Here is a 12,391-nt window from a genome sequence, read left to right as displayed (position 1 = left end):
TTTTAAAGTCTATAATGTGATATCATATATATATATATATATATATATATATATATATATATATATATATATATATATATATATATATATATATATATATATATAGATATATATATATTTCTAAATCTAAATGTAGTAGCACATTTGTAAATATCACACAGGAAACCTGAAGAGGGCTACAGTTGATAGCCGAAATATAGGATTATTCTTTATTCGAAGTTTATTCTTTCTCCGACTGTGGGTTCCTGTATGTTATATATATATATATATGTATATATATATATGTATATATATATATATGTATATATATATATATGTATATATATATATATATATATATATTAATTTTTATCTTTTTATTCACAATATTTTTCTATGGTTTATCAAGGATCAGTTGTAGATCCTCCTAGCCGGAACCACATCGGTAATCATAGTTATATTTTTGTATGCAGTAGGTAGCCGACATATCCCTTGATAATTGTTCCATTCAAGTCTGCCTCTTTTCTTATGTAAAGGTTAATAAACAGTGAAAGACCTTACGTTAGCTGAATAATATTACCTGGTGGTAGTCAGAATAGATATACTACATTACCAATGAAACGGTTAAAAAAAAAAGTATATTAGAATGAACAAGAGAATAAGTAAACAATATTTGCGGCATATTCCTGTGATTATAATGTTTGAAAAACGTTAAATTGCCTAAAGTGGAGTTAACAAAAATAGCGGGGAAGGGTATATAAATGTAATTCATTCAAAATGCCGATTAACACCTAAATATCCTAAAGAGACTACCTGCTTATGGATATGCCACGATAAGATAAAAAGAACTTTTGCCGCCAAGGGCGTGAACGGACGGATTTGAGTGCAAATAATAGATAGCTTGCTTTCTTTCTTTCCACTTAATAAGTGATAATTTAGTAAACCTAGACCATGGTTAAAGTACATATCGTGAACGTGGTTGTTTTTACAACCCTGCGCCGTTTTGCAATACATTCTAATTTGAGATAAAATTTGATTGCGAGGAAGATTTAAAATGGAAAATCATTTATGTAGGGAGTGCAGAAAGTGAAGATTATGATCAAGTTCTGGGCACTGTTTTTGTGTCAGAGGGGTACGCATATATTTGTATTCTAAGCAGATACAGCCAAGATCCTAGAATGTGATGCCGCAGATGTCACGTTTGTGTTAATTATATGCAATTACAAAGGAGAGAAGTTTGAACGAGTAGGAAATAATGTTAACAATGCATATTGTGACCAGGAAATCCAAGAAAATTCTTCTGATGTTCCTATTTTTGAAACGCTAACGAGAAACATTCTTGTGACCAAGTCACGTGTAACAAAATTCAAGATTGATTGGGATGATGCCAAAGATTTAGAAAATGTACCGCCTACTGAAAATAGCTCTGAGGGACGCAGTAGATCGTCACAAGGCACTAATGCCATGGGTATTAAAAACACAGCCCTCCAGTGCACCACTAGATAACAGTACTGCAGTGACTGCAATGGAAGTTGCATAGAAGTAGATGCCTCCGAGGCAGCTTTTATTCTCACTAGGAATAGGTTCTTGATATTGTGAATAGATGTCCTTTTGTACTTTTATTTATTTATTTATTTTACCCGTCCGGGTTATTGGCTGCATGTTATTGTGAGATTAAAATCTACTCAGTAACATGGGTCTATATGGGGCGCCCCTTTGGATCAGAGCCACACATAATTTTGTCTGTGATAGAGGAAATCTCTATTCATAGAGAAATTGTGCTAATTAATTATATTGCGACTGTCCCTCCGATATGCTGTCACCCAGCTTTTAATACTGTCTCGTACCACTTCTCTGAATATAAGTGTACCTTTTCGCCGATCCCTGTGGTAGGGGAGAAAAAAATACTGCCACCGAGTGTTCCCACCAAAGTCGTAAAAGACGACAAAAAAAAAAAAAAAACAGGACGGGGATAGGACTAGACCCGAAGGGAACATTAAAAAAAAAAAAAAAAAAAAAGGCATAGGAGAATCTGGGAGGAGTTTTCCAATCAGAACCCTAAGGTTAGGGTCTTTTAATGTGCGTTGATGTGGTACAAATATGAGTAAAAGGCAAGAGATACACATTATTTTTGTGAGAAGAAAGATGGATGTGTTAGCATTGAGTGAAACTAATTTGAAAGGGTGGGGCGAGTTTGAGTTTGGGATTGTAGTTTGGAGGGTGTCAGGAGTGAAGAGGTGGATGAGGGAGAGAAGGGGTGGCTATAATAGTAAGAGAAGAGATAGGTGAGCGTGTAGTGGAGTGGAAGGAGGTTTCTTCAAGGATAATGTGGATGAAAGTGAAACTGGGAAGGGAGATGTGGGACTTTTAAGTTTATTTGGCTTGGTAGTGAGAAGAGGGTAGAAAGGGAGTGCATAGATGGTTTAGGGAGAAATATCAATGTAATGGTATTGGGAGATCTTAATGCTAGAGTAGGAGATAAACCAATAGACGGAGTGGTTACGAAGTGTGGAGTTCCAGGAGAAAATCGTAGTGGAGAGATGATGGTGGCGATGTGTCTAGAAAAAGAGCTGATGATAACAAATACAGTGTTTAGGAAGAAAGTAAAGCATAAGTACACATGGGAGAGGGTGGTGATCGGAAAGGTGGTAGATAGAGTTTTAATAGACTATATAGTGGTAACCAGTAGAATTTTGGATGCACATGCTCTTAGGGAAGAAAGTGGGGGAATATCAGATAACTTTTTGGTGGCAGGTAAGTTGAGAGTGGAGGATAGATGGAGGAAGAGGAAAAGGACATAAGGTAGGGAGGTGGTTAGAGTAAACTGCTTAAATGAGAAAGAAAAGGAGAAGGGGTACAAGAAGAAGCTGAGAGAAGATTGGGAGGGAGTGAAGGATAAAGTATAACTAGGAGTGGAGGAGGAATGGGAATGTGGAACAAGGACAGGAGGAAATAGAGGGAAGAGCAGTGAGTGGTGGGATGATGAAGCAAAGAAGGTTGTAGAAGAGAAGAAACGAGAATTCACAGATTGGTTACAGAATAAGACGAGAGAATCATATGAGAGGTATAAAGAAAAGAGAAGTAAAACATAAGATAAAGGAGGCAAGGAGGAGAGCATATGTGAAATGGGGTAAGAGTATGACAGAAAGTTTTTAAAAGTAATAGAAATATGTTTTGGAAATAGATTAAGAGAGGAAGATCAGGCGAATTAAGTAGAGGAGAAAAGGTAAAAGGTCATATTATTTTAGGGAGTTGCTAAATGTGGAGGAGGATAGGGAGGGAAAGGTAGTTGCAGTGGAAGTGCTAGGAAAATGACAGTAAGGAATGAGAAAATGGAGGAGAAATAAGAAAAAGTAAGGTGAAAGCAGTTATAAAGATGAGAGCAGGTAAGGCAGCTGGGTTAGATGGGTGTCATGGGGAGTGTCTAAAAAAGAGATGTACAATGATGGTGGACTAGTTGGTGAAGTTGTTTATTGTTTGTCTAAAAGTGGGTAGAGTGCCAGAGAACTGGAGGAGTGCCTGTATAGTTCCGCTTTACAAGGGAAAAGGATACAAGTGTGAGTGTAGTAGTTTCAGAGGGATCAGTTTGTTGAGTTTAATTGGGAAGGCTTGTGGGAGGTTTTTGGTTGAGAAGATTAGGAGAGGAACAGAAGGAGTAATTGCTGAGGATCAGTGTGAGTTTAGGACAGGTAGGGGTGGCGTGGATCAGATTTTCATGGTAAGGCAGATATATGAGAAATCTTTATGAATTTGAAAAAGGCGTATGGCAGGGTAGACAGGAAGGCATTGTTGGATGTATTGCAGATATATGGGATAGGAACCGTCAAGAGTTTTTACGAGAGTAGTAGAGCCTGTGTTAGAATTAGAAATGGAGTGAGTGGTTTGAGGTAAAGGTGGGGCCTCGCCAGGGACGCGTCATGTCGCTATGGCTGTTCAATTTATACATAGATGGGGTGGTACGAGAGGTAAATACAAGGGTAGTGGGCCAGGAATTGGAGATGGTTAAAGAAAATGGAGTAATATGGGAGACAGTCCAGTTATTGTTTGCTGACGACACTGCGCTCGTAGTAGGAGCAGAGGAGGTATTTAGGAAGTTAGTGACCGAGTTTGGGAAGGTGTGCCAAAGAAGGAAGTTGAATATGAATGTGGTAAAAGAAAGGTGATAACATGTACGAGAGGAGACGATGGCAGCAAATTGGAAGTGAGTATTAAAGGAGAGACTGGAGGAAGTGGATAGCTTTAATTACTTGGAGAGAATGTGGCAGGAAAGGGGGGAAATGGAGGTGGAGGTAGAATATAGATTGAGAGAAGCGAGTAAATGCCTTAGTGGGTTAAAAAGTGTAATGAGAAATAGACATTTGGGAATGGATGCTAAGAGGAAATTGTATGAAAGAGTGATTGTGCCGACAACACTGTATGGGGCAGAAACATGGGACATAAGAGAGGAAAAGAGAAAGAAGAGTTTAAATTTGTTTGAGATGAAATGTCTGAGAAGTATGATAGGGGTTACTATGCTGGATAGAGTGAGAAATGAGGAAGCGAAGAGGAAAGCAGGAGTGGTGTGGAAGGCAGACGTGGATGGAGTGAACATGAGGCGGCAATCAAGGATGAGATGGATGGATAAGGTAAAAGGGGCATTGGGAAAGAGAGGAATGTCTGTGGAAGAAGGAAGGGAGAAGACAGAAGATAGGGGTGAGTGGAGAATGGTTGTGTATGGATGATATTGTGATGAATGGAAGAGAGTGAGAGGGGGATGTGGTGGCTGAGGGAGTATGTGTGAATGATATTTTGATGCAGCCCGAATGGATTTCTCTCCGTCTTCTCTTTTTCTGCTTGAGGGGATGGAGAGGAAGGGTCGCCGTTTAAATGAAGTGGCCTTGCTGTGGATATGCTGTGTCTTGCTGCATTACTTCTGAACCAGGACAGTGGACGAGATGCAGGGATAACCTGTTATCCAGGAGCCAAGAAAAGAGGGAGAGAGGGGTGGTGAATGGGAGTGGAGTACGTGGGGATGAAATGGGTGGGGGTGGACTTATGCCTTTGACTTTGGCTACCTCTCTTGTAAGGGGGAAAAAACCTTGATATATGTATGTAAGATAAGGTAAGATAATCCCACGGTAAGATAAGAAATAAGAAACATTTCCCTAAATTATCTTAAAAATAAAGACTTTTCGATCCTGAAAGTACTTTATCTTGGCCAAATCTAGCTTAATCCAATTCATCCTAATTAACCCATAATGAACTTTAGAACATTAAGAGAAGTGTAATTTAACAAGGTTACCTGTCTACTACACCAAAAAATAGTGGAGGAGACATAAGGACATTTGTGTCATTCGCGTGAAAATGAATGAAGACTTCTTTTTTCCTTTATATAGTCGTAACTAAATCAGTTCTCGCGGGTGTCAGCGTTATCGGTGGTGTGCTTAGGAGTGCGATCGATGGTTTGCTCAGGAAAATCATCATTGAGTTCAGAACGGTCCTTAGTATGTGCAAGGCGATCCCTGGTCCTGTGAAGATGATCTTTTGCATGTTTGGAATAATTATGACTGTCACTGATGCATTCATTACATTTGGGGAACATGAACTGTTTCTGTAGGGACGACTCGAAGTAAGGTGCCTGCTTCCACGTCACAGCGTGACCATCGTCGTCCGGTCTCAAGAGTGATACAGTGTTGACGATGTAGTGTACTCGTCGAAGGACATTCTCAAGGCTCTCCTCTGTCCCGAATTCGCGTAGGCGGTCAACTAACGTGTCCACGTACAGTGAACCTGTAGAAAGTAGAGAACAGTCAGTAACGAGAAATAGGTTCGCAGGAAAGTATGTAAACATTTTTAAGGTACAGAGTTACAAAAGAGATTAGGGTATAAAAAAGCACGAAAGCTTGAGAAAGTATATCTCTACACAAGGAGAATAGCTACTGGACACAACAAGAAATTTCAATGAGTACCCATGTCACATGCACAAGCAGTCACATGCAGTACAAAGAAATGCTATGCAAAACAATATATTACAATGCATTTTAGTCTATACCGAGAATAAAAAAGCAGGTGATAGTTGATCTAAAAAAAAGACATTACATGTTCAAACCTTTATTGGCTCTCTATTCGAATCGTAAATTAATCTTCTGTCACGAACTCCTATGTTTAGGGCTGGGACGGTGTCTTACGAGAATCTTTGGTTTAAGCTGTTAGGGACCATCATTCAAAGAAAATGACCATACCAACATATTCATATTGACTACGATTCGATGCCACATTTTTTACCCTATCGTTGAGTCATGATAGGTCACCCTAATTCTAGGGGAGGTCACTGCCCGAAATACCGGGTGACCTCCCCGAGAGTGATTAGCAAGTAAGAAACTCTGGTATAAAACTTAAAACTTTAATAAGACTCATCGAATCAATTCTTATCCTAAAAAGATAGAACATCCCTATAGCTACTGAAGAAGGGTCTTGAATCCGAAATCGCGATCTAGCTAAAATGACTACATACAGCCAAGTCATAAATTTCCTTTCTAAGGAACAACAATCTATAATAAGGTATATGGAAAATACCTTTAAGAAAATAACTAATGCAAAACTAGCCATCACTTTTAATGATATATATATATATATATATATATACATATATATATATATATATACATATATATATATATAAAAATATATATTTATATATACAAATATATATATATATATATTATCACGACCCGGGTGATGAAAAAAGTTCCTGTACTACTTTAGCAGGTTGGTTTGCAGGTCCCAACTTGTAGAGCTGGCTTGCTTATCCATGCTCCTGTTCCTATCCTACAGGTTCCAACTTGCGAAGCTCCGCCACATTTTGTGACCTATAAAAGGGGTCGAGCTTGGCCCTCTCTCTCGCTCCAGTTCCGACGTACGGGGTACAACCCTCTCCCCCTCCTGTCTCTAAGGCTTCGCTTGCTCTCCGTTGCACTCCGTACCTGCCTGAGTTCTGTCATTAGGTAGTAAGTACCGAATACTGTTCAGCCTAAAATATTACCATTCTGGACCTCTCAGCTTAACTTGATTTTTTTTTAATTATTAGTAAATCATACTCATCTGGCAACTGATAACTCTCGCTAATGCATGCAACAAATAGCTTAGTCTCGTTTGTGCTTTCGTACGGAAATGGATATATTTGACTGTTGATGTTAGATAAGACGAACTGTTGGTGTTAGATAAGTCGAACTGTTGATGTTAGGAAAGACGAACTTGGTTAGGTATTGAATAACGGTTATAAAGAGGAGAGACCATTCTGACATCTATTGATGCCACTAAATTGCAGCGAAGGGCAAAAATACATCGTACGACGCTATAAAAAGTACTCTTGACCTCCTTAGAAACCCTACCTCTTTAGTACTATTAACTGTGACTCCCCCCCACCCCCTCCAAAAAAAAAAAAAAAAAAAAATGACTTGATGTAGCTTCTCCAGTTGCCATGACTCAAAATTAGGTACTTAATAGGAACAGAAAATTCAGTTTCAATTACTTCTTAAGGGAGCGTCGCCAGCGATATTTCGAAAAATTCTGGTACATGAGCGAGTTTTAGGTAAAAATTTCGAAAGAATCTCTATGATGGTGGCAACACAGAGTTATACAGCTGTATTTCGTTTCTACTTTTTTATACAGAATAAAATATATAAAATATTGGCAACCTCTGGCAACCCCATTGCATAAAAAAAAAAAAATCTGTATAATAAGATAGCATCAACATTTGTATAGCTATTTCGTTTCTTGGTACAGAATTGTGTTTATGGAGATATTTGGCAATTCCTCCCATCAGCATACCCCACAAAGACAGGGCATCAGTACTCTTCAAAAAGTCAAATTAAGGTCACGTCGCTCCTGGAGTTCCACCATACGCCACATTTTTTATTCCTCGCCCTGTATTGTTGCTGTGATCATGGGAAAATTAACAAGAAACAAGAGAGTGAGGCGGCAGAATATAGAGAGGGCCCATGTGTCCCTGATAAAGAAACAAGAAAAAGGAAAAACAAAGAAAGTGGAAGGAATCACATCTGTATTCAGCACTCCGCAATCTCTACTAGCCACGCCCACCTTACACCTCCTCCACCCACGCCACACCACTCACCCTCACCTCACACCTCATCAGCAAAGAAGAGGAAATTGGAGATTTGCTATACATCGCAAACACCGACCCAATACCATCCCACGAGACCATGAAAGTCAGTTTTGTACTGCCAAGGGAAATTCGTCAGAAGGTTTGGAACAAATATAGAAGACTAACATCTGACAAGATTTCATCGGCATTTCTGCTGGGAAAAACACAAAACCCGAATGAACATTTACACTCAAGAATCTGGCGTTATTGTTCCAAGTATAAGAATGCCAACAAGAACATTCTTGAGTTCAGTGTCGCCCAAGCGATCCTGGGCTATGAAGAGATGTACGAAGTCCTCTTTACATTTAAATTCTGGCACTTGGGCAGAGATTTCCCGAGTAGTTATACCTCAATCAAATAGCCACTAAATTATCGGAATACCTCATGATGATTCAGGCAGTCATGTAGGACTTGGTAAGACCTATAAAAATTAGAGCATTTCTTTTGGCCAAATCTAAAAAATAACATTAAAGAATATGTTCAAACCTGCCATGTTTGTCAGCTCGCTGACAAACCTAATCAAAAGATCCCTAAAGTCCCTTTATCTCCCATCCCTGTGTAAGGGAGCCCTTTTGATAGAATTATCATAGACGTAGTGGGGCCATTGTCAAAACAAGGGGGGTGGGGGATAAATACATTCTGGCTATAATGTTTCCACTTACGAGATTTCCCGAAACTTTTTCTATCAAAAGGATGGAAGCAAAAACCATCGCTAACACTCTAATATATATATTTTTTTACTCGAGTAAGTTTGCCCAAAGAAATCCAATTTGACAGAGGGACAAATTTCACAAGTGAAGTCTTTATCAATGTACTAAGCGTTTCCATCAAACTCTTAAAGTAATGCTACATAAATTTTGTAACAGGAGACAATCTGATTGGGATGAGGGATTACCTCTCATGCTATTTGCCATTAGGGAAACCACTCAAGAGTCACTAGGATATTCTGTCTTTGAACTCTTATATAGTCGACAAGTGAGAGAACCTCAAAGTTTTAAAAAGTCAGTGGTACAGTGAGAGCCCTAACCAGCCCAAGTACACTGTAAATCAATATTCAGATCAGTTGAAACACCGAATGAAAGTATTTCGAAACATTGCTTTAAAGAATCTTAGGCTAGCTCAATCTAAAACGAAGGAGCATTTTGATGTTAAAACTAAAGTAAAAGATTTTGAACCTGGCGATGAAGTCTTACTTTATTTGCCAATTCCAGGATCTCCCCTCTCACATAGATTAAGTAAATTAAAATGCGTTGTATTTACGCCAGAAACTTACCACCGAAGGGACCCTACTGATGAACTATGGAGACCAGTATCTTTAATTTCAAATATTACCCCTCTTCATCCTACCCTTAACATCCCAAATCCATAAACAACTACCCCTTACTCCACCTTACTTGAAAATCCAAAGATGTTACTCTCTAACCTTCCTCCATCGCACCGCGATGACATCGTGCATCTCCTCTCCAAATACTATATGGTATGTAGAGACCACCCTGGTCTCTGTACCATTGCCGAGCACGACATAGTGCTCAACTCTAATATATCTCTTATCCGCCATAGTCCATACAAGTTATCCCCTCATAAACTGCAGATTCTTCGAGCAGAGGTCAACTATCTGCTAGAGACAGGACTAACCGTCCCCAGTTCATCCTCATAGGCTTCACCCTGTCTGTTCGTGCCGAAGGAGAATGGAGAGTGGCGGCTCTGCACGGACTACCGTCGCCACTTCCCCTCATCGACATATTAGTAGATAAAGTAGGAAAGTCCGCCTATCTAAGGGCTATCACCAAATTCCTCTATCTTCAAAAGCCCAAATATTATCTTCATTTGTAACCCCTTTTGACCTGTGTAGTTACACAGCGTTACAATTCGGGCTATGCAATGCCCCTGCTACCTTTCAAAGGGCAATTGATGCAACCATCTCTGGGTTACCAAATACCCATGCCTACTTAGACGACCTCATTATTTTAGCAGATACCTGGTCTGACCACCTAAGTAAGTTTGATGCCCTCCCTGATCACCTAGCAACGAACAGGTTCGTCATCAACTTAGTGAAATCTATGTTCGGGAACGCTATATTTACCGTGCCTTGGGTATGTAGTGGAAAATGGACAATGCCGACCCAGAACCGCAAATCCCTTCAACGGTTCCTAGAAATAGCGGGATATTACCGCCGATTCTGCAGGAACTTCTCACCAGTAGCTACCCTCCTTACTAGTCTCACCAACCCAAAGGAGAAGTTCCTCTGGACCACCGAATGCCAGACATCCTTCGAAGCACTTGAACAATTCCTAATCCACGAGCCAGTGGTTCAAAACTCCGACTTCTCCAGTCCATTTGTACTGCTAGCGGATACAGCTGGAGACGGAATCGGAGTTGCTCTACTACAAACCGGAGCAGACGACAAAACTCTGTATCCCGTCTGCTACTACTCCGCGAAGCTTCTCCCTCACCAACGTGCTTAATCCACAGTAGAAAAGTAAGCCTTGACTATGGTTTCAGGCTTTTATCACTTTGAATGCTATCTTAGTGCTCCCGTGGTTGAGACCTTAGTTAAAACTGACCACAACCCTTTGGTATTTGTCGAGAGAACCCGCCTCAGCAATCAACGTATCCTCCGCTGGGCCTTAGCTCTCCAATTGTATTGCCCATGTACACGGAGAAGATAACATCATTACCGATATCCTTGTCAAGAAGAACCGAGAATTTTCTTCCCTCCGTATCGTTCGAACATCCAGTCCAGCTCGCTCCCTCTACAGTGGACTCCAAGGGGTGGGTGGGTGGGGGCTATCACGACCCGAGTGATGAAAGTTCCTGTAGTACTTCAGTCGGTTGGTGTGCAAGTCCCAACTTGTAGAGCTGGCTTGCTTATCCATGCTCCTGTCCCTATCTTACAAGTTCCAACTTGCTAAGCTCCACCACTTTTTGTGACCTTTAAAAGGGGACGAGTTTGGCCCTCTTTCTCTCTCGCTCCAGTTCCGACGTACGGGGTACAACCCTCCCCCTCCTGTCTCTAAGTCCTCGCTTGCTGTCCGTTGCACCCCATACCTACCTGAGTTCTGTCATTAGGTAGTAAGTACTGAATACTGTTCAGCTTTGGTTATTACCATTCTGGACCTCTCAAGTGTGATATCATAGGATGTATTAGTTAGGGAGAGTGATATTTAGTATAGGATGTATTAGCTAGGGAAATTAACATTTATCCTCGGATGTATTAGTTAGGGAAATTATATTTATCCTAGGATGCATTAGTTAGGAAAAGTGTTATTTAGCAAAGGACTTATGTTACACCGTTTAGAAATTATGGTGCATAGGTGTGTTGATTACTGCATTGGAAGAAGGTATACGAGATTGATTTAGTAATACCTTACGTCTTATAATTAAAATAGTTTTTTCTCTTTTTTGGTTACCAGTCTTTGAAGAAACCCATCTCTTGCAATATATTTCTCTATTTAATTCATGAAAAGAAGAACACACCAAAACCAGTAAATTGTTTTCGCATCTTCATCTTGTAGTGTCTGGCATCCCCTAGCCTAGCGAATATGGTTTCAAATTGTCGACTGATAAGCAATCTATTATTAGCAATCCTTCCGCCTATCTCTCAATTGACCGATCACGCCGTAGACCCGCCAAAGCTTTCGCTTCCTCTGTGGAGAGATTGTGTCCGTTTTTCTTTCTTCCCAGCGCTCCTACAATCCGGATCCTGGCATCCTGTTTTTCATCCTCACTACATGTCATCAGGTTGATACCTATCTCCGTTGCCGCCAGGAACTCCTCGTTTTTCACACATCCCTGCATATTAAAGTTCAGACCCTTGGACAAAATCCCGGACTCCGCCTCCATAAGATTTCTACTGGAAAGGTTTTCGACCCACCTACCTGGTGCCGGAGCCCCGGATCCTTCCAGACGTTTGAACTTCTGGTCCAGCACGCCTCGCTTGGACTCCGCTTTAGCTCTGCTGAGGCTCTGAATCTTCCCACAGATGGCATTCATATGTGTCGGTATCAACACTTCCTCACACTGGTTCTTGATGTTGTTGATGGTGCCCAAACGGTGGATGCTGCTGTGATGATGGTCAATGGCAACCTTCAACAACTTGCGTCCACACACTTCCGCGGTCTCCTTGGCTCTGCTGCTATTCAAGACCATCAACAACATCAAGAACCAGTGTGAGGAAGCTGGCGTCCGTTGACAGTTGTAGTTGGGCACCTGGTACAGGGAAGGAGAGGGTGGTGGCACAGGCAAGCGCTTTTATGGCGTTGACGAAGG

At 40.6% G+C, this 12,391-nt stretch overlaps 2 protein-coding genes across 6 annotated transcripts in view; one reads left to right on the top strand and one right to left on the bottom strand.

Moving 5' to 3' along the window:
- Nucleotides 1-305: 305 nt before the first annotated feature.
- On the top strand, nucleotides 306-1,998 carry asf1 (histone chaperone asf1). Its single transcript, XM_076182074.1, is given in 3 exon segments — nucleotides 306-964; nucleotides 967-1,105; nucleotides 1,107-1,998. Coding segments are annotated over 3 exon segments (552 nt in total). The 5' UTR covers nucleotides 306-930; the 3' UTR covers nucleotides 1,486-1,998.
- A 783-nt stretch (nucleotides 1,999-2,781) lies between these two features.
- The window catches only part of LOC143023531 (caspase-8-like), a 133,189-nt gene continuing 123,579 nt past the window's right edge, over nucleotides 2,782-12,391 (bottom strand). For all 5 annotated transcript variants that reach the window (XM_076182071.1, XM_076182069.1, XM_076182073.1 and 2 more), the window contains one exon: nucleotides 2,782-5,748. In XM_076182071.1, the coding sequence (XP_076038186.1) occupies nucleotides 5,366-5,748 (383 nt within the window). In that variant the 3' untranslated portion in view covers nucleotides 2,782-5,365. The remainder of the gene's footprint in view (nucleotides 5,749-12,391) is intronic.

This window comes from Oratosquilla oratoria, unplaced genomic scaffold, assembly GCF_046742065.1.
Source record: "Oratosquilla oratoria isolate Oo_2021 unplaced genomic scaffold, ASM4674206v1 SCAFFOLD50, whole genome shotgun sequence".
Lineage (NCBI taxonomy): Eukaryota > Metazoa > Arthropoda > Malacostraca > Stomatopoda > Squillidae > Oratosquilla > Oratosquilla oratoria.
Note: the sequence above shows the minus strand (reverse complement) of the source record. Positions and strands in the feature narration are given on the sequence as shown.